We start from the raw sequence: 22,187 nt of genomic DNA, 5'->3' as shown, positions 1-22,187 counted from the left end.
TCTGTAGGTATATGATATGTATATGGAATGGCTATTTCCAAGTTGATGTGTTAAAATAGAAATTAGAAGTGAATAAGATAGTAGTATCTCTTTTGACATTGTACAACTATTTGGCTTTATTACGCAAAGACCAAAAGATGGGAATACATGATAAAGGAAAAATATACCCAGAGGCTCTTGATTTGCTGGCATGATACAATATTGCAGACATAAGCAATTGCCTTTTAAATTATCTTGAAAACTTTGTTAATAAGATTGTGTACGTAGGTGTTGAATATAGCCAGGCTATGGACAGTTTGCTATCTCAATTTAGTTCCTTATCCTTCATTCTTAATATTCTTAAGGAATTTTGACAATTGGAAAGCAATAAATTATTTGCATTTCTTCTTATAAATACTTTTTCTTTTCATATCCCTTGGAAGTGGTCCTCCATAATAGATGGAAAATTATATTAAGTTCCTAATTTTCAATTTGTATCAGATTTCATCCTCTTTGAGCAGTACATTAGCACAGAGACTTCTGTTACACCGATTTAAAAGTATGCAATTAAGTGTAGGATTTGAAAGCAGAAGAATTGGATCTTCCTACTGCCATGTCTGACATAATTACCATTGCTTTTCCTGTGGTTTTGAAGTCAGGAAGGGCTTTTGAGTTAGAAAGGAACAGAAATTACTTTTTGGTCTTTCTGAGCACTCTTATTTTTTTCTTTAAATATCACTTACCATACAATAGATACATACATATTTACAAAAGATTGTTCATTTGCTGCAAAATAGTAAGATATAATACCTGTGGCCGCATACGTGTACTATCTTCCAAAATCTCTCTCTAATATGAAATGACAAATAGTTTTGAAAAAAGCTCCCCCCACCACAAACTAGAGGGATTGAGGTAAATGGTAAAGGTTTGACTTGTCTCCTGTTGAGGTTTTTTTTTCGTTCTCAGTGATAATTTCCAGGATTATTACTTGGCATAGTACATAAGAAATACTGTTCTTAAACACTTCCCTCCTGCTGAAAATGCTAGTCTTTTGAATAGAAACCACCAGTTTATGTGAAACCTGCCAGTGGATTCTGGTAAAAGCCTGGGCTCAGAGGTGTTCTGAAAATTAAATCAGATTAAAAAAAGATATTAAAATTAAAAGATACTAAAATAATATATATTGCTAAAGAGCATAAACTCGTTTTAATAGAAAAGGTGAATTATTGGAAGGACAGATGAATGCTGCTCTTCCTTTAGCACTGTCTGCTTTATCTCAGATCTATTCTAAGTATCCTGATAGCACGCTAAAATTATTCTAGAGAGAAAATGCCATTTGTGTGTGCGGCATTCAGTTGGTTGAGATACAGGATTGTAGTGGTTTGGGCCAAAATACTCATTACTGTTTACCTTCTGTGAGATAAGAATTAGGAGAAACGCAAAGCAGGCACCAAACTTGAAAGAATATAAAGAAGTTTATTAGCAGACCTAAAACAGGGAAAAAAAAAATCATACCACACTTTTAGAACTCTTCTCCTCCCCCCACCTTTCTCCCTTCTCCCACTGACAATGTAAAAAGACAACCCTTGAGATGTTCAGTCTGTTTACCACTTCCATAATAACCTTGTTCAGTCCATTTAGGAAGAGGAGTCTCTCTTGCCCAGCTATGAAAACATTATCACAACAAGACAGCCGCCCACTTCCAAATAACTTTGCTCAGTCCATTTAGGAAGAGGAATCTCTCTGCTCGCATGTGAGTCCCTTCCCCCAACTTGCAGCTTTCCCACAACTGCTTTCGAGGGTCCACTCTTGAAGTTTTTTGGGGTACAATTTAAGGTTGAGCCGTTCAGAAACAAAAGTTCTCTTCACCCATCTCTGGGAGCATTTCATCTCTAAGAACAGAGGCCCTTCTCCTTCCCTGGGAGCAAAGGATCCTCCTCATCTTCATCTTTAGGACTATCTCTGGGAGCATGTCTAGGAACTGAGGTTTTCTCCTTTCCCATTTGGAGCAAAAGTCCTCATCGCTTCCATCTCTCTCTGTTCAAACTTCTCATGAAATTACAACTGCATCAGCATCTGCCTATCTCAGCACAGGTGCTTTTGCTCGCAAGTACAAGTTGAACACTCCACCCCCCATATCTTCATGAAATTACAACAGGTACTCTGATATATCATAGCTTTACAACAGAATTTCAGCTTTAAGCATCTCCTCTTTCTCTTCCCTCAGGTTTTCAGCTCTTCACAGCACTAAAAGGGTTAATCTCACCTAAGCCTTGCAGCTGGAATGTTGCTTATCACTGTTGGTCACATGACCTCTGCCGGACAGTGGTGCAGCTTTAGCTGAAATCTTGGCCTTGGCACTGGAGGGCAGGTTTCCGAGCTGCTCCGGCTGCCCACAGCCCTGCGGGGGGGGGGGGGGGGGGGGGGGGGAGGGGGTCCACAGGTGGATCAGGGCCCATCGGCTCCAGGATGGCCGTGGCCCGGCCCGGCCTGGCCCGAGCATGGCCTGGGCCGGGCCCACTGGCCCCCCCACAGGGCCCGCAGCCACCTGTCCCAGCACCGGAAACAAGAGGGAGCCTCTGCCTCAGGGTTTCTATTCTTAAGTGTGCATCACAGAGGCGGTCACAACTTTAAGTGGCTTAAAGAATTGTCCATATTCAAACTGGCCAGCTGATAGGTTCTGTCAGGTCACAGAGGAAGCTGTAAGCACCTCTTTGCAAGAACATCACTTCCGGGACTATGCTTTGCTAACCCATGACAAGGATTTAAATTTTTTTTTTAATAAAGAAAACTGGTAAACCCGAAGTTTATTGTTGGCCAAAATAGTATTTGTTTTGGTTCGACTGAATTCAGTGGATTGGCAACAGAAATGCACATGGTTCTTGTTCTGTGTTCCATTTTAAGACATTTCACTTACTTTAACAACTGCTAAATCCCTCTGCACTCTTTTGTCTTCCAGCTCTTCAGTCTGTGGAAAGAGAAGCATATGTCCATGTTAGAAATTGCTTGAAATGATAAATGAAGGACTTTGATTAAGTCTTTACAAAGCAGATACTTAAGTTTCTTTCTCAACAAAGCCTTGCTGTTTGCCTCCTAGCAAAGTATGTTTGCTTGCTCACTGGTGTTTGACAATTAGAACAGAAACAGCTTTGGCAAAAAAAGATGTTTTTAATTTAATCCAAATAGGGTATGGCTGAGTGAACCCAAATTCCTATATCTCAAGAATGTTGCTTTCCAAATTTTCTAGCCTTTTGTAACTATAATCAACAACAATCAGTCAAAATTTGCCAAATATTTATAAGCTGGTTTGCTCCTGTTTTTTTCTTCTCATAAAGGAAAGTATCTGAGAAGTGTCTCCATGTACGCAGTAAATGTTTCCATGGAGGCAATAAATAGCCAACATTCTGGTATGCACCCATGTCATGTGATGAGATGGGATGTTTGACTTTAACTGAGATTTTTTTCTCCTCTTCAACCCAAAGTAAATAGCTATTCAGTAGGGAGGTGCCCTCTTATGTTGTTAAACGCTTGTTTTTCCCAGAGGGCCACTTCTTTATTGCAAAACTCAAAGGTTGAGGCAAAACTGCTTGGTTTTGGTACCTTAACAGGAATGCAGATGACTACCAAAGAAAACGGCAGCTTTGATGCCATTTCTGGTGAGTGAAGCTTAAGAAAAAATTCCTAGTGAATAAATGTTAATTTCAGTTTTTAGTCACCAGTTGGATGCAGTATTCTTTGAGACAAAGTGAAATTTGGTAGAAGGTAGGGATAAAAAGGTGTCCTCCAACAATTCCCCTCTACTATAGAAGATAGACAAATTTACACTATAAAATGCTGCCAGCTTGAAACAGTATCCGAAACATTGTGGAGTGGCTGCTTTTAATTGATTTTTCTCTCAGGAAACTTAAGTCTTCTGTTTCTTGAAGTTTTGTGTGTTCTTTTCTTTAACAGATACAATTTAAATCTAGTTAGTCCACTTAATCATGAAGCTGACAAAGAGTTAGCAAAAAATTAATATAAAATGGTTTCTTTTGTGTGTTAGAGACATTGAATGCAAACATAGGATTACAAGGTTTCATTTCTAAGTGTGCAGCAATAGGTAATTTTCTTTTTCCTTCTTCATTAATGCATCATTAATTGTAACGGTACTGTGGCTAAATTTTTTGTTACCTCAAGATGTTAGGGAATAAATATAATTTCACACAGATGTTTTCAAGATTGTGCTTGATAAACTGAGATTGATCTGGAATGTATTTTCTCTGGACTCATGCTTTGGGGACTTGGGATTTTTGGTTGTGTTCGATTTTGGGTTTGTTTTGTTTTTCTGTTGTTTTTTTTTTGTTAAAAAGAAAGTTATTTTAGCATTTTGGATTGGTCAGATAGGAACCAACAGTTAAGTGCAGCCAGGGGCCAGACTTTTAAAGGATTTACTGATACGAAGTTACTTTTGTTGTCTCTTTTAGGAATATGTCTTAAGATATACTGAATTGAAAGTCTTGCATGTTTGCTTAAGTGCTAAGCTGAGCTCCAGAAATTAGTCTGTCCAGGTCTGTTGAAAAATAGTTTTTTCCTTTTTACTTGTTTGAAAACAAACCAGTGGGAGGCACCAAGTCAGAATAACAATTTAATAGGGAAATTAAAAAACAAAAGGCAGAAAACACTGATTTAAACTGACAGAGTCAGGATACAACCAGACACCCTGTTAGTCAGGGTGGCGATAGCAGTCCAATAAAATGGTGGCTGCAGTCCTCCTGAAGTGGTGGATATGGTTCTGTGGAAGCAGTGATCCTGTAGAAGGGGCTTCTCTTCCTTGGAAGGTCCAATGGTGGCTGTGTAGCTCTTGTCCTCTGGGAATCCAGTGGAAAGGGTTGTCTGTGGTGTTCAGAATCTCAGCTTATATCCAGGATGGTATGCTTGGTTCCTCCCTCTGGGTGGAGCATCTCACAATGGGGTAATGAGTCATAAGGCCAAGTGTTGATTAGGCTCATTAACAGAAGATGGTCCAGAGGGAGTTATCTCTGAGTCATGCGGCAGGACAATGATGGGCCATTAACAGAAGATAGTCTGGGGGAGGAGGCAAGGAAACACTGCCCCACCTGATTTCAACAGCTCATGAGGATGGTAATAGAATACACTGCAACCCAGGACATCCTTTTACCCAAACATATAAGTGCATTGATAAGACAGTGTCTGAAGTGAGAAATTATGTACATTTTACTTAGTGCCCTGAGACAGTGATTTCATTAGGTACCATTTGTCAGTTTTGCTGAGTTTAAACTTACAGATAAAGAGAGAATCTCCCCCAAAATGCTAAGAGCCAAGGAGGAAGAGTTACACCTTACCTAAATATTTAAAGTCTTATGTTCGAAGACAAAAAGAGATTAGAACCAGGGTTCCCTAGGCCCCTGGATTTTTTCCATGAGACTCCTGCCTCTCACTACCTGTACTTCCATTTCTGGGCACCCTTGCCTCCACAGCCCTTGGTACCAATGTTTATAACAGTGCACAGGTTTATCTGAAGCACAGGTTGCACCTGTCAAATACTCCAAGATACTGCAGAGCCAATTTCTTGCTTTCAAAAGAAAAAATTCATTTTAATATCCTCCAATTTATTTCTGTCTCAGTGATAGGCAGTGTTGTTATCCCAAGGATTTATTCACTAGCCATTTATCAAAAGCTTTCATTACACTTTTAAACCCAAAGACAGTAGGGTGCAATTTCAGTGGTTTAATAGATGTTAATGTAGTTTATGGTACATTTAACTCTGCAGTTCTACGTTCATAAGACTGTGCAAAAGACCTCTCTTCAGCATGGTAGATTCAGGCAGTAGAAAGTAGGAGGAAGGTAACAGATGGGACTGTGAGTAGCATTATCTTAGGGGCCATATAACACTGCTTTTTAAACCAAGTCTATCTTTGCCCAGTTTATGTTTTCTTTCAGCAGGTTTGTATTTATCTTTTAGTATGTGCCTGTTTCTTAGTCACATCAGCTACAATCTATGGTTGTTAATGTTGTTAATTTAAACACTGATGTCCAAATCAGTATCTCTTCCCATGTACAGATACAACAGGAGAAGCCTCCTCACCCAATCTTACAACCTGTTTACTGGACCAGGTTGAATAAAAAGTTCAAAGAGGCAAGCCTCTGCCACAGGTGTTTTCCTTCCCTGCACCTGCTTCCTGGACAACTCTTCCTCCTTCTTTTGAAGGCAATAGGGCATCCCACCTGTTTAGCTTCATGAGACAAGGAAAAATAACCTTGATGTTATAGGTACTGGATATATTTTAACACCTTAATTGCTCGGGAGTAAAATTAGCATGGCAGCATCAGAGATTAAAAGTGTAAGGAAGAAACAATCCAAAATGCCTTAGTACAAATTAGGATTTGGCTCTTGTTTGTTCTGTGACTTTCCTAAGACCAGAAGGAGAAGCAATTAGGTCCCCACTCCGTGTCTGTACCAAAAGCATGCATACACTGAACTACCTTATGTGTCATATATATGTTTACTCTAGTAAACAAAGGAAATGTGAATAGAGGGCATTATCAGTCATGATGCCATTTATATCTGATGTAAGAGATCATAGAACCATTGCATGTGCATGAATGAGCTTGAGTTAAGATACCAAATTCATTATGATTGCCAAATGACAAATCTCTGGGAAGACTTACAGAACAAGAGACAGCATAAAATTCGTGGGAGATTCTTGGGTTTTCTAGGCTACCATGAAGCAATAGCAATCATTTTTCTGGTGAATCCTGAAGTAATCATATTGTTCTGATTGGGTGTAATTTCTGCCCTTTTGCTGGTCTTTTAACATAATGTACCTTTCCTTTTTTTGCTAGACTTCTTTCCAGTGACTCTCTTGGTCTTGCTTGGTTGTTTCAGTTGGCCACTGCAACACGCCCTTTATAAGATAAGGATTTTGTGGTATTCACCCTTTTCTCCCCATTGACAAGCATGTTCTGTTGATTAGAAAGGCCTCATTAGTTTTTGGTTACAGCTTGTTCAAAATGTGGTCTTTTGTTATGAAGGTGCTTTGGTTAGGAAGGCTTGGTTCTATGACAAGTACTGTTTTTTGAAGGATGGCTCTTTCAGCAAATTTATCATGCTGGGATTTATTTGGACTATCCTGTAACTGTCCATTTTTTTTAGTGTCGGAGACTGGTTAATTAAACAACGTGTTAAGTTTCTGCCGTTGAATACGTACAACAGATACGGAAGAACTGAGGACTTTTCCTGGAAAAGTTTCTGCAGGAAGCATCTTCTGCAAATAGTGATATGTAGAGAAATCTTTTATCTCCTTGCATGTGTTTCCAAGATGGTGTTAGTACATGCACAACCACCTCATATATGTGGTGGTGGATTTTTTTCTTGACTTTGGAAAAGTGTATAATAAAAGACTAACCCTCCTGAGTCCCACAACTTTAGATTTTAATGTCTGAATTCTGAAGAGGTGCCTGTTATATTCAATAGTCTGTACAGAGTGAAGCTTAATACTCTGTAAGTGTTCTTTTAGCACTGTAGACCACAGGCACATCTGATAGTAAATTGTGGTTGAATAAATTCCTCCAAACCAGGAGATTATATTTTTTTAAGTGACCAACAGAAGAGTTTTAGCTGTACAAATAACATTAACAGCCTTTAGCGTAGTCAGCTCTAGTGCTTTGCTTGTTTTTTTGTGGTAAGGGAAGCTTTGCTAAAGGTAATACAATTTGTTATCCATGTATGGATGCCAGAAAGCTGTCCTGGGCATCTCTATCCCTGCTCCAGCAGTTTCACTTATTAAGTGTTAAATATTTGTCTGTGATCCCTCCTGTTTAAAGCCTAAGTTCTTCGAAAAGATTTCCCCGGATATCGGAAAGCTTTGGATCAGACTGCTAAACAATAAGAGGAAAGTGAGAGATGGGGTAGACTGCAGGTCTGCCTACATTTTTATCATACCTCCTCTAGATTCTGCTGTCAAACATGGGCAGAATCTAAATGCTGAAGAAGAGCACTAGTTCAAACTCTTTCCAGACTGCACAGATGGAGGCAACTTTCAGTAAGCAGAGGGAAGTTTTTTTGTCAGAACCCAATCTTATTTCTTACTGTGGACACGCTTTCTCCAGCTGTGTAAGGAGAGAGCTGCATTACTACAGCTCTTTCACATTGTTTATATTTTCTCTGCTCCTGCAGTCCCAGGCAGAAGGATCTGTCCAGTTTCTGAGATGGCCCAGAGCAGTGAGCTCTCTCTGTTGAGTAGTATGGGCTAGATACTGTTTTTCTCTACCTTATTCTGAACCTTGAAGAACATTGCCTAAACTGTTACCCATTTAAGAAACTTGGTAGACTTCTGAAGTTCATGTGAAGTTTTCTGGTGTCAGGCTATTCCCTGTGTTCCTTTCAGTAAATACGCATAAAATATTCTTTGTATGAAGAACTTTTGTTCTTAAGTCACTTAGGTACAGCATAAATTTTCCACCAAATATACATAATTTTTTACGTTAGTATATGCTTGTATTGAATGTGTGTAAATCATCTTCAATTTTTTTTGACAAGAAGTAAATACTATAATTATTATCATATATGGTTACCCCATATTGCTTCTACTATTGCTCTATTACTTGAAAATAAATTACAAGTCTTTTGAGTCCCAGTGCAAAATCCTTTAAGTTCAATTAGTGAGTTGGAAAATCAAAGAGTTCTGCTAAACATATGTGTGCCTGAACTTCCCTTTTTGATATGTGTACTTGCTTAGAAACACCTGAAGATCAATTTTTTGTGCCATAGAGTGGTGGAGCAATTTTATTATAAATGGCAATACTGTGGAACTACATGGTCCATACTTAAAAAAAGGAGTAAATTCATTAGGTTGACCTTTTAGACAGCCACTTTAAGCCTTTTCACTGTGGTTCTGTACAGTTTTCAGCAACCATGTAGAGTCATCAGTGTTTTTCTGCTGCTTTATATTTAATGACCATAACTAATTTTTGCTGAAAGCCTAGCAGTGTAGTAAGAGAAATGCCATGATTCATGTTGTGTGTGCTGTTTCAGCTGTTAGAAAGAATAGTCATGAGTTCTGAACGTCAGCATTTGGAGTATGCACTTGCAAATTACCGAAGTGTTCCTGAAGATGGGCTTTGTTTTTGATAGGAATGAAGGGAGATAGTTTCACATAGTTTGGTGACTTTGAAATACCCTTAAACTTTACTTAGTGTTTTGTACTTGTGGCAATGTTTCTGTACTGTGATGTTATATTGTTCTTTTGCTGGTTATCAAAGCACAAGGTACTTCAAGTTAAATCTTTGCTTAAAATAACTGAGAAAAGTTTGCAGAAGTATAATCAAAATGACACAATAGCTTCTGTATATTGGATGACAGTTGTAAATGTATCCGTGTATTCTTTTTGGATAATGTAACAGGTATTATTTTCTTTTGATCCCAGGTGGGTAAAAGTGGAATGATAAATTTCAGTAGTATTCTAAGGATGAGTCTGTGCTGGCTGACTCTGCCTGTGTTCCATACTGGCTGAACAGCAGCCAGCCTCTGGTCTACAAGCTTGTACTTTGTTAAGCAGTTTTTTCTTGCTCCAGTGTACCTGTAAAAACACTGAAATACAAATGTGATCCTTTTGTCTGGGAAATTAATCTTAACCTTTGCACAGATAAAGGTTCTGTGGTGTCTTGGATGTCCCCTTTTCTGCTTCTCAAAAGATTCAAGATTTAAGGACCTCATATTTCTGTGTGTTCTGCTTGTTAGCATTTTGCTAAAAACAATCCCGTCAGTTGTTCTCCTTTCATAGTGTTTGTTCACTTTTTGTTTTTGTGGTAACATGCCTTGTTTTCTTCAGCCTCCTTTATTTTTGTTATATTCACAGACTTGAGAAACCTAGCAAACCAAACAGTTTCCTGATGACTTAGGTACTGCTCTTTCATGTTGGAAACTAGTTTTGTTTAAAATGCAAGGCATATATGAATATCAGCATTTGCTTGGGTCATGTTAAGGAAAAAAGTGATAGATGACTTCATACCTTTTTCCTTCCTTTCTAGTTAAATTCTGTTACCCTCAAATAATAATTTTTCTAAAAATTCTTTAAAAACATATTAAAGGATTGCCAGATGAATGTTTATGAACCAGAAATTGATCTCACAGCCTTGTACCAATTTACTAAATCAGGACCTACTTTTTATGTCACTGTTTGAGAGTTGCATTAAATGCAGTTCTAGGTCTCCAAATTGTAGAAAGCGCCACAAAACAGCAATACCAGGTTCTAAGATGATATGGATTCACAATCCATATGTTTTCCCCAAAATTTTTGATCAGTTCATTGTGATTGGTTCATTTGCATGACCCTTCTCTGCCACTCTGCATCAGTCCAGGTACCATCTGCACTTGCAACAGTCAGCATAAAAAATTTGAAGAGGTGTATATTGTAGCCTTGCTTACAGAATTTAAATCTATATCTGAAGTGAATGAGACTGGCACACCCAGTAATCCAGTTGCCCTCAGATGTGGAAATGTGCACATAGCCAGAAGTACCTAGTACTGCAAAAAGGTGATGCATCCCAGAAAGCCTGGTACTGATAACAGAGGAAGCAAAACCGTTTGAGTGATATGGTTAGAGAACATCTTTCTAAACACATCCATGGATAGGTTTAACCAGTGGTTATCCCAAACCATTCTTGTGATGGAGCACCACCAGTGTCTTGGTTTAAAAGACAGGTGTCTGCCAAGGAAGGCAGAAGCCTCCCTTGAAATGGAAAACGCAACCCCCTTCCCTCTGAATTATTATAATTTTGAAATTAAGGGGCTTTCAGGCAAAGATATGAGGAATAGGAATAACAGTTCTTTGCTTATATATATATATATATGTGTATAACAAGGCAAACAAACAGCAATAACTATGGCAGTAACAGCAAACAATCACAAACCCAGTCCCAGCCTTCTCGGCTGTCAGGCCCTTTCCCCTCGGGTGCAGTTCCGCTCGCAGCCGGCAGGGGCGCTGGCGGCTCCCGGTGAGCAGGGCAGGTGCGATGGTTCCCCCGCGGCTGCAGGGGGCGCTCCGGAGCGAGCTCGGGGAGCACGCGGCAATGGTGGCCTGGGATCCCAGGGAGGGATGGAACAAGGGCTTCACAAACCCCCTGGGCACCTGATCCTGGTGTCCGGCCGGACCCTCGGGAACAGCAGGGATGAGCACAAATCCCGGGTGGCAGACAAGATGTATTGAACTCCGGAGCTGCGGTAGGAGCCCCGGGATGTCTCAGTAGGCAGGGTGTGCAGAGCTACAGAGTAGCAAAGGCTCGAAGCAATGGTGGGGGCAGGGCGGCTGCAGCCCGGCTCCCCAGCGGGAAGGGAAAGGCAGGCTTGGGATCCCGGGGTTTTCCCTGAGGCACCCAAGCAGATGGTGAAAAGGTCCCTCTTTTAGTAAGGTGGGGTATTAGAGTCCCAGTGCAACAGCCGCTCCAGTGAGCAAGCACCACTCATGGTAGAAGGAAGGCAGCTGAAAGCAGAAGCCTCCAGCAGTGACGAACTCCCTCCACAAAGATGGGAGCCCTCCTCTCCCTCTGCCAAGAACACCAGCCAGCCAGGAGCTGTACCCAACCCCTTTTTCCCAGTTTAAATCTCGTGGTAGCCCCCACTCTACACAAGAAAACCCAGGTGAAAGAGAGTAGCCAGATGGACCCCTCCCCCTGTGCCCAGGTCTTTTGTTTTTCTTAAGCACCCAGTAATTTGTCCCCCTGGCAACCTATATGGGGAAAATTCTTTAAGAGAAGAGAAAATAGGAGAACTTCTAAAACCCCAACAACCAAGAGCACCATATTGGTCTATATCTAGAACAATAAAATTTAAGCAACATGGTGACCTGTCTGAATGAATCTGTTTCAGGTAAACTTATCCATAGGATAAGTTAATTCATGCAGTGATGCTATTATGTTGTCTGTGTTTCTTCTGATAATCTAGCTAAGTGCAGGTGTTAGTGTTGAGCCTCAGCCTGTATTCAAGCATGCTGAGTGTTAATGGTCCAAAATCACCAGCAAGTGCATGCAGTTCAGGCTTATGAAGGAGCAAAAGAGGCCTGTAATTGAAGCAAGGAAAACAGCAGGCATTTTTTCCTCACAGAGAACCAAAATGCAGGGAGATTAAAACTAAATTTGCATCTTAAGTGAGACTCATCAATTTGCATCAAGAGTTTTTAATATACTTTTTTTCTTTTCATATCTTTGAGGCAAATGTGGGATGTTTCCAATTTAAAAGCAATTCTGCATCATCCCAAAGGAGAGAGCCAGTTCCCTGGTTCTGTAAGAGTACTGCCAGCATAGTTTGTGTTGTGTGCTTTGTGTCTTTTATCAGAGTCCTGACTTGTTTCATGTGCAACCATTAACTGATTTGCAAGAACAGCAACACTTGAACCAAAAAATATGTACTTTCTGCATTAGGTTTGAACTTAACTTTTAACTCCTACATAAACAATGAACAGGTAGATGTATTTTGGGGATACAAGAGCCACTTTCATTCTTTGTTCAACTGAGAAGTGATTAAAGTGCTGACAGTACCTGAAATAGAAAATGAACATTGTCCAGGGGCCCAGCTGTCTGGTGGTGATGCATATGTACATTTGGAATAATGTTTAGAGCACATGTTTATGGTCTGCTCTGTGGTGAGATACAGCTGTTACTAAAGGAGGAACTAAGAGGTTCACTTCCCCTAGTTTGAGGTGATTCATTCCAGAGACAGAGAAGGTAAAGCATTCTGGGATCTGGGAGCTTGAGAACAGCAGCTGCTAAATAAAAGTAAGTGTTACTGCTACAGGATTTCCAGAAAGCTTTTCCTGCCTGAGAACTCCGTTAATACATGAATTCTTGAAGATGTGGACAAGTGTCCAGCCTGATTGGTCAGTGCAGGAGAACAACTTTTTCTAGCAGCTGTTTATTTTAGGAAAAATGATGTCAGTGATCTAGAGACTGAAATTCACTCAGCTTTGTTTTAGATATTGAAACAGACTCTGAAAAGAACCACTGTAAGGGAATAGCTTGTAGACTGAATTACCTTTCCAGCCAACATGTTTCCACTCCTCCTTGGCTGCAATAGTTCAGATTTCCTTGAAAATGATTGTCTCCTCTGGCTTCTCCCTTGTGCTTAGATTTTCAGTTGCTTTTTCTGGCTGATACAAGTCTCACAAGTCTTTAGCAAGACTACTTACCTCCAGGAGCAGAAACAGTGGCTGCAGCTCAAACAGCAGGAGTTAGAGACATTTCTGGCCTTTTTAAGCTTGGGGATTTGCCCTAACTTTGGTTTTCCTATGTGCAGAGCTTTGCTTAGAGAATATTAGTTGACGTAAATAAGCCAGTGATTGACTTTTGCAGAAAATTCCTGGTCATGCCTAGTAAGGAGGTGAGTAGCTTCATTTTGGTTCAAGAGCTGGAAATACAAACCACATATATTTCTCTATGGATTTTATAGGAGTTATACAGGAAGAGTTTGTAAGGAATGAAGGCCTGTCATTGTTAGAGAGGGAGAAAGGAAAAGACAAGCACACATAAAAAGATTTAACTTCAAAAGAATGCAGCTCAGGACTTGTCCAGGTTTGCCTGAAGGTAAAAGTATTTATTTATGAGGTTGATAAAAGATAATCCAGATCTTCTGTAATGTTTCCTGCTGCAACATGAACAAGGGTACAGTTTGAAAAAGGTTGTGTATTTGCAATCATCTTTTGTTCAGGTGGACTGCATCAGAACAGCTCTTGCTGAATTTGTGGTGTATGAGTTTACCTAGCTGGCTTTCATTTGTGTGCGTTTTCCCAAGTGGTGGGTGGACAGTGGGTAACTGTGGGGACAAGTCAAAAGGCTTAAAGACTGAAATATTTTTAACTCACAAGCCTGCCTTTGGGTATTTGGATTTCAAGGAGAGAAGTGCTGGGAAAACACGGGCTTGGAAGGATGCCACTAAATTTGGTATGCGTTAGTATTTCATGTCCTAATTTTTAAGTAAGTTGCTCTTTGTGTATCAGGTATAGGGGTGAAAATACACACATACCCTTTGCTCTGAGATTTTCAGTTATGAGAGAGTCCCTGATACTGGGTGTGTGGGGGGGTTTTTCAGGTATTCAAATTCAGCATGGGAATGTTGTTGGGCTTCAGCCTGGGCAGTTCAGAGAGTTGAAACAGCTCCCGAGAAAAGTGGTCAAGTTGAAAGAAAGTGGGCCCCTTCGGTTTGGTTAATTAAATTTCAGCATTACTTAGGTCACCTCTGTTGTGATCTTGTTTTTTGACAGCTGTGTTACTCCCACATTGGATAAAATGAGAGCAGGGATTGAATTGTGCATGGAGATGAGGTATTGAATTTGTAAGGCCTTTGCGGTACCATTACTTAGCAAGGTGTACAGAATAAAATGTTGCACTGCTGTTGTATTTTCTCATTTTCTTTTGTCAAAATGTTCCCCTCCTATATGCATAGCTTTGCTTTTACAATTAAGTTGATTATCACCTTTTTTGGGAAAAAACATACATGAAGACCAGAGTAAAGAGAAGTCTGAAAGTCTTAGTGCAGAGGTATTCTAAAATTATGTATAAGAAAAAGGTAGAATACGAAATAAAGATGTTATATAAGAGAAGACCAACTACAAACCCTTGTATTTTGTAGATTTGTAGTATTTGAATAGTTTATTTGTCCTAGTTTTATGAACAAACAAACCACACATATATATATCTTTTATATATTTATACTTGCATATATTCATAGTTTTTATATATGTAGTTTATAGTTTAATAAGACCAAGTGCAAGGTGCTGCACCTGGGTTGGGGCATCCCCCAGTATCAGTACAAGCTAGGTGATGAACAGATCAAGAACAGCCCTGCTAAGAAGGACTTGGGGGTGCTGGTGGTTGAGAGGCTGGACAAGATCCAGCAATGTGCTCTTGCAGCCCAGAAAGCCACAGGTGTCCGGGCTGCATCAAAAACAGCACGGGCAGCAGGGTGAGGGAAGTGATTCACCCCCTCCACCCTGGCGAGATCCCACCTGCAGTGCTGCATACAGCTATGGGGTCCCCAGGAAGAAAGACCGGAGGAGGCCACCAAGTTCGTTGGAAGGATGGATGGATTTCCTTATCTCCTGTGAGGAAAGGCTGACAGAACTGGGTTTGTTCAGTCTGGAAATGAGAAAGGAAAAGAGGGATGACCTAATTGCAGCCTTCCAGTACCTGAAGGGAGCCCACAAGAAAGACGGAGAGAGGTTATTTACAAGACCATGTAGTGACCGGACAGGCTTTAAACTGAAAGAGGAGAGATTTAGATGAGATATAAAGAATAAATAGAGGGTAGAGAGACACTGTAAGAGGCAGCCCAGAGAAGTCGTGGATGCCCCATCCCTAGAAGTGCTCAAGGCCAGGTTGGATGGGGCTTTGAGCAACCTGGTCTAGTGAAAGATGTTTCTGCCCATGGCAGGGGGGTTGGAACTAGATGATGTTTAAGGTCCCTTGCAACCCACACCATTCTATGATATATTGTATGATGGTAGTTAAAATTAAAAACTCCAAATTAATCTAAGAATGATTTCCTACAACTGGGCAAATCAGAAAATAATTTTGTTATGTGCAATATGCATTTTATTTTCACTATTAGAAGCTTCAAGTTTAAATATCCAGACTCCTGAGGAGCAGCTGGATTTTTGTTTAGCTGTGAGTTTAATTGTTTCTTATCTGTTTATAAAGCAGAATGGTATTTTTTGTTTCCTGAAAAGGCAGCTGTCTATTAAAGCAAATTGTCTAGTTGCAAGTAAAATTGTTTTGACCCACAATCACAATTGTTTCCTTGTGAAATCTAATAATAATTGTATTGCTATTTAAATTTAGAGCCAAAAATCAGCAGATCCCTAACTCTTCTGTTTCTCACTTCACTTGTAGAGCCATAATATGGCTCCTAAAGTTCTAGCATAAATATCAAAAGTAATGTCTGTCAGGCTCACCATCCTGCTTGTGATCAATGAGACCTCTGTTTGGGAAGCCATTATTTCAAGAAATTGCTTTAGGGATTTTTGAAACTTGGTAGTGGACCAGACTTTCAGCATTGATGTCTTTTTTCCTAAAATGGTCTGCCCACACTGACGTGGGGTGGCCCAGCCCTGGGACTGGCTCAGGCTTTGTGCTGCTGACAGAGTTTGCAAAATTCACTCTGAAACAGTTTCTGATTGTGAAATTCAGATTTATGAGTTGTTATTTTTGTGAGCCCAGAAAAACCTGCCTGAAACAACCTTTGACGAAGTGGAGCCTTTACCTTGAGCAAAAGCCACCAGGCAAAAGAGAACCTGGCTTGGGTGCTCTGACTTTTTAAAGAAACCCTGGCAACCCCTGGCCCTGTTTCCAGCCATGGTTCTGGGTCTTAAAGAGACAATAACAATCTTGGGCACAGATAGATATGGAATAAATAAAATTTTGGTTGACCAGGAAAGATACTTTTAAACTAACTTAAAAGTTGTCTGAGAAGTAGTTTAAGGCTAAGGTTTGTACTAACACATAAATGCAATACTTAATTTTCTGTTTGTGGGTTTTGCTGTTCTGTTTTTTTTTTTTTTCTAAATGAAATTTTCAGTAAACTGTACTTGCGTCTCTTCTTTGGAGTGGAAGCTTTACAGTTCACAGCTGGAAGACCCCCAAACATTTGGTGTTGCCTAACATTCCAAGCAAGATGTAGAATAAATTTGGTAATTTTGTATTAGTGGAAAAACTACTGGACAGGGTTATCTCTGAATCTACAGAGCGCACATGTGCGAGACCCTTGGGTCAGTAGTCCACTGTCAGTATATCTGTCTTCTTGTCTGTACTTCTGCCACTATGCTTGCATGGTACTGTGTGATGATACTGGGAGGGCTAAGGGAGGGAGATACACAAAGGTTTTCCATTGCTTCCATGGCTGTACTTGAGAATTTGACAGTTTTTTTGTACTTGTCATTTCCACAAGGAGAACCAGATCTGCATGCTAGAATGCTTGATCTGGAGTGAGGTATTTTATTTGATCTGGCTGAGCTGGAGTTCATTTTCCCTTAGCAGCCCTCACAATGCTGTGCTTTGCATTTGTAGCTGGAAAGGTGTTGATAACACACCAGTGTTTTGTCTACTGCTGAGCAGTACTGGCACAGCATCAGTGCTGTCTCTTTAACATGCTCTCCTCCCCTCCTCCCATCAAGTGGGCTGTGATGTATGGGCAGTATACTGGGAGGGAACACAACTAGGCTAAAATAGCTGACCCAAATTAACCAAAGGGATATTCCCGACCATATGATGTCAGCTCAGATATAAAAGCTAAGGGAGGGAGGAGGAAGAGGGGAATTTGTTATTTTACAGTGTTTGCCTTCCAGAGCATCCGCTCTGTGTGCTGAAGTCCTACTTTCTGGGAAGTGGATGAACATTACTCTCTGCTGGGAAGAAGAGATTTTTTTTTTTTTTCTCCTTTGCTTAAGCGTGTGCAAACCTTCACTTTTTTTCTTGCTTTAATAAACTGCCTTATCTCAACCTACTAGGTGTTTTCCATCCTATTTTTCTCTCTGGTGTCCTGCTGGGAAAGGAAGTGATAGAGTGGCTTGGTGGGCACCTGGCGTAAGAGCCAAGGTCAACCCACTACAGTCTTTAAGCTGACTAGCATGTTTACAGCACAGAACCTAGTTCTGAGTAACAGAACACTCAGACAGGAAGACTTTGTAATAGTTCAAATTTAATAGTTCTGTATTTACTTCACTGCATTCCAGTTCAGACCTGTAACTTTTTCAAGTTTATGTTGTGTCAGGATATACAACTGTTCTAATCAAAGCTGGGTTTTTATTGTTTTTTAGTTTTTAAACTCAAAACTAAGCATACAATAAAAAAAATCCACCTAACAGTTACTCCTAGTTCTGGTTGGGTTTTTTGTTTTAAAATTTTGCAATTTATTGTGGTAACTGTATAAAATACTTCCACATGAAACACCAGGTATGCTTCATTGTCCTAGAAGGTAGTGAGAGCTTATGAGAAATCACAGCATGAAAGAGCCTGAGAAACTGTCTGTTGGCTGTATTTTTGATACCTATTTTTTCATAAATATTATTTTTAAGTATCTGTATACAGATATTCAACCTCATGCATAGCAGCCCTTTTCACCATGGAATTTACACATCAAACTTGATCCACAGAGAAATTTTATAGCAAGGGGAGCTGCTTTCCTTTTTGCTCAGTCTGATAACTTTTTCTGAAAAGGAGTATTTTGGTGTTTTGCATGTGCTGTTTTTAAAATCAACATCAGACAAATGATATTTCCTAGTCCTTAGAAAGTAAAAGATTGTGCTTTAGTTTAGGTAAAATCTATTAAAATTATCATATAACCTTTAGTATGTGTACTAGTTTGAAAACAAACCAGTGGGAGGCACCAAGTCAGAATAACAATTTAATGGGGAAATTAAAGAAAAGGAAAAAAAATCTAAAAGAAAACACTGGTTCAAACTGACAGAGTCAAGATACAACCTGAGTCCCTGTTAGGCAGGGTGGTGGTAGTAGTCTGGTAGAATGGTGGCTGCAGTCCTCTGAAGTGGTGATCCTGTAGAAAAAGGGCCTGCCCTTCCTCAGAAAGTCCAGTGGTGGCTGTGTAGCTCCTGTCCTCTGGAAATCCAGTGGAAAGGGTAGTTTCTGGTGTTCAGAGTCTCAGCTTATATCCAGGATGGTATGCTTGGTTCCTCCCTCTGGGTGGAGCATTTCACAGTGGGGTAATAAGTCATGAGGCCAAGTGTTGATTAGGCTCATTAACAGAAGATGGTCTGGAGGGAGTTATCTCTGAGTCATGTGGCATGGCATTGATGGGCCATTAACAGAAGATAGTCTGGGGGAGGAGGCAAGGAAACACTGCCCCACCTGATTTCAACAGCTCATGAGGATGGTAATAGAATACACTGCAACCCAGGACAGTATGTAAGTATATTAATTGATGGAACCTTGTCAGTGTGTCCCATAATGAAAACTTTTTCTAACCAGACCACTTTTCTTGCCATTATAAAAACCAATGAATTCATTACCATTATGAGTACAATTTCTGCATAATGCTTTTTCTAAATGGGTATTGCCTAGAAAAGCTTTGTAGTTTTGAAGTTTATAATCATGATGCCATTTTACATATATTTTGAAAATATGTGGTAGAGTTGATGTTGAAATGCATTGGGCTTGCCATGGGGCTTTTGATTCTGAAACTACAACAGTTGTAGCTGATGGTTCCTTTAAGAAAAGTCTGCCTGTTCCTAAATTGTAATGGTTTAATTTTCTTATTCTCAGACTATGGGTAGGAAAAGTTTTTCAGAAACATCTGCTTAATATAAATATTTGTGTAAATGAATGTTAAATCTTTTGAAAGTAGAACTACTTACTTTACTTTCTTGGCTTTACAGACACTAGACATATTTATTCCTAAAACTTTTCTTAAGAAATAGAATTGTGCTCATTTTCAGCACTGGATAAAAATTCAGTTGCCATACTTTAACCTCATGTTGGCCTAAACCTGATGTGTTAGGTGTGATGTGTTAGATGGGAGTAAGACAAACATAGTTACTTCCGTGGAGGTTTCCACTTAAGTTCATTAGTCCTTTTTTGAAGCAAAAACATGACATGCATACCAGATCCTCCACATATGTAGAAATGCCATACTCTTAACATTTACTCATGCATTCCTTTGTGAAGAGTGTTTATGTATATTCCAAGGACTGCAGTTCCAATTAAAAGCTTGTCTTTTCCTTGCGCCACCAAGGAAAGGAGAAAATGATTCTTTGTAGTATAGTTATACCATCAAGTTATACCATCAAGTAAAAATGGATGAAGTAGTAATTACAGAATATATATATTTAAGGGAAGTATTGCTGATAGGTTTCTACCATTCTGGCTCTGAGTAGAATGCCTAGTAGCTATCTTTCAAATTTCTAGTGCTGTAATAGTGGGATTCTTTAAATTAGTATGAGGAGTTTGTGGAGCAAAAACATGCATTCAAAACAGCATAAAAAGAGAGGATTTGATCTTGAGCTACAAATGGCATATTGTATTTCCATCAAGAAAAGTGTTGTAAAATTAAAGAAGATAATGTCATTGGTGTTTGCTGTAGTTATAGAGTTGATTTAGTTTGGCAGAAACAGTACCGTTAGTGTTAATAATACTTGTGGCATGACACTAGTCATAGCCCTTATATGATGCCTTGTCCTTATCTCTCTCTTTCCTTTTTACTTTTATCTCCACAGTGCTGCATACCCAAGGTCCCATTGATGGCAGTCTGTATGCAAAAGTGAGAAAGAAGAGCTCTTCAGACAGCAACATCCCTGGTGTTTCTCAGGGTGTTCATGTTACAGGCAGTCCTGATCACAGTGATCACACCCTGTCTGTCAGTAGTGATTCAGGACACTCCACAGTTTCCATCAGGACAGACAAGACTGAGGAACGCCTTGTCCCAGGAGTCAAACGGGGTCTGAGCCCACAAGAGAAGGCAGAACTGGACCGACTACTTAGTGGCTTTGGTCTGGAGGATTCTGTCAGCACCACCAAGGATATGACTGATGCTCAAAGCAACTACAGTGCCACTCACCACATAGTGCCAGCTCAAGTTCACATGAATGAAATCACCAAAATGAAGGACAGGGAGACTGATATTCTGGATGACGAAATGCCTAATCATGACCTTCACAGTGTGGACAGCATTGGGACTTTGTCTTCCTCAGAAGGGCAGCACTCCACCCACCTAGGGAACTTTAGTTGCCACAAGAGCAGTCAGAACTCACTTCTTTCAGATGGCTTTGGAAGTAATGTTGGGGAAGAGCATCATAATGCTTTTTCTGCAGACCTGGGAATTGGTGTGGATTCCCTCTATGAGAGATCATTTGGAAGCACTGAGCCAAAGTCAACTGAGCAATTGCAACAGAATCCTTCTGTCTTACCCCATCCACAAGCCTATGGACGAAGTAACTACTCTACTCAGACCTGGGTATGCCAGCAGCAGATGGTCACTGCTCACCAGTATGGTTTTGCCCCAGAGAATGAAATTAGGGTTGGCATTCATAACACTGTGGAGAATTTGGGCAGTGTCCAGAGCCAGTCCCACGTCCCAGGCACCCCAACACGTGGCTTTAGCAGCAGAGACGCTGTGCAGAGAGGGCTAGGAAGCATGCTGGGTGCTGCAGAACCTGAAGAACGTGCAAGTGCTGACATTTTTAAGTCAAGGCCAATGCCTCAGAGGAACATAAATGGCCTGGATCTAGGCCAAAATTCTGGGGACTTGCCAGCTTCTCCAACTTTGGATATTGATCAGTCCATTGAAAAATTGAATAGGCTGATCTTGGAGTTAGACTCTGCATTTGAACCTATCCCAACCCGCATTAACACTCTCACCAGTGACAGAAATCGAGTGAATGGCTTTACCAGCCTTGATGCACACATGGAAGAGCTTAACCGTAGTTCTGGCTTCCATGACAAATTAGAGGTCACAAACAGGAATCCCTCCTGGCATGGTAAGCTGTAATACTTTCTGAAAATAATGCTCTTTCTAGCACCTGTGTGTTCATTACATGGTATAGCAGGACCCTCAGGTCATGACTTAAAACTTTGACAATGATTATCAAGGGATTATTTCTGATGCCTTCTTAACATAATCATCCAAGATAGGGAATCAAATTGATGTAAGATAAGTGAGTTTTGCAGGTACTTGCCTTTTTGCTTGAAAAAAGTACTGTCCAGCAAGTTCTTACCTGTTATAGATCATCTGTTGGGATTTTTTTTTCTGCTGTGAGTTTAAGTTATAAGGGACCAGAATTTGTACATTGACACATTTTTAGAAGGCATCGGTGGCGTACGTTTTTAATATTACTTTTTTTTATTATTTCCATTTAAAGTAGGAGAAAAAGTTCCAACAACTTTATCTTCAAATTTAGTGTAATGATTCTGGCATTAAATTTCTATGCAATGTTTTCACAAATAATGCAATATTTACCAGTAAAATATTTTAAGACATGCTCTTTCGGAAAGTTTTCAGTATAAAAATTTATAAGTCACAGTGCTTGTTTGTTGTCTCTGACTCTGAAATGACTGCAGCTGGTGGAATTAAATATGCAACACTTGCTGGCTCTGTTGCCTAAGTAATACTACTAGAACTAGCAGCTTTGCAAAAGGATGAGTAGTCTGCCTCTGGCTAAGTCCACTAAACCTATTATTAATGGTATACCTAAAATTTATGACAAATAACGCTC

At 40.0% G+C, this 22,187-nt stretch overlaps 1 protein-coding gene across 15 annotated transcripts in view; it reads left to right on the top strand.

Moving 5' to 3' along the window:
* TNS3 (tensin 3) overlaps positions 1-22,187 on the top strand; it is a 229,842-nt gene that overhangs the window by 144,240 nt on the left and 63,415 nt on the right. For all 15 annotated transcript variants that reach the window (XM_048296709.1, XM_048296677.1, XM_048296688.1 and 12 more), the window contains one exon: positions 20,193-21,452. In XM_048296709.1, coding sequence (XP_048152666.1) covers positions 20,193-21,452 — 1,260 coding nt within the window. The remainder of the gene's footprint in view (positions 1-20,192; positions 21,453-22,187) is intronic.

This window comes from Corvus hawaiiensis, chromosome 1 (genome assembly GCF_020740725.1).
Source record: "Corvus hawaiiensis isolate bCorHaw1 chromosome 1, bCorHaw1.pri.cur, whole genome shotgun sequence".
Lineage (NCBI taxonomy): Eukaryota > Metazoa > Chordata > Aves > Passeriformes > Corvidae > Corvus > Corvus hawaiiensis.
This window is presented reverse-complemented; position numbering and strand designations above follow the sequence as displayed.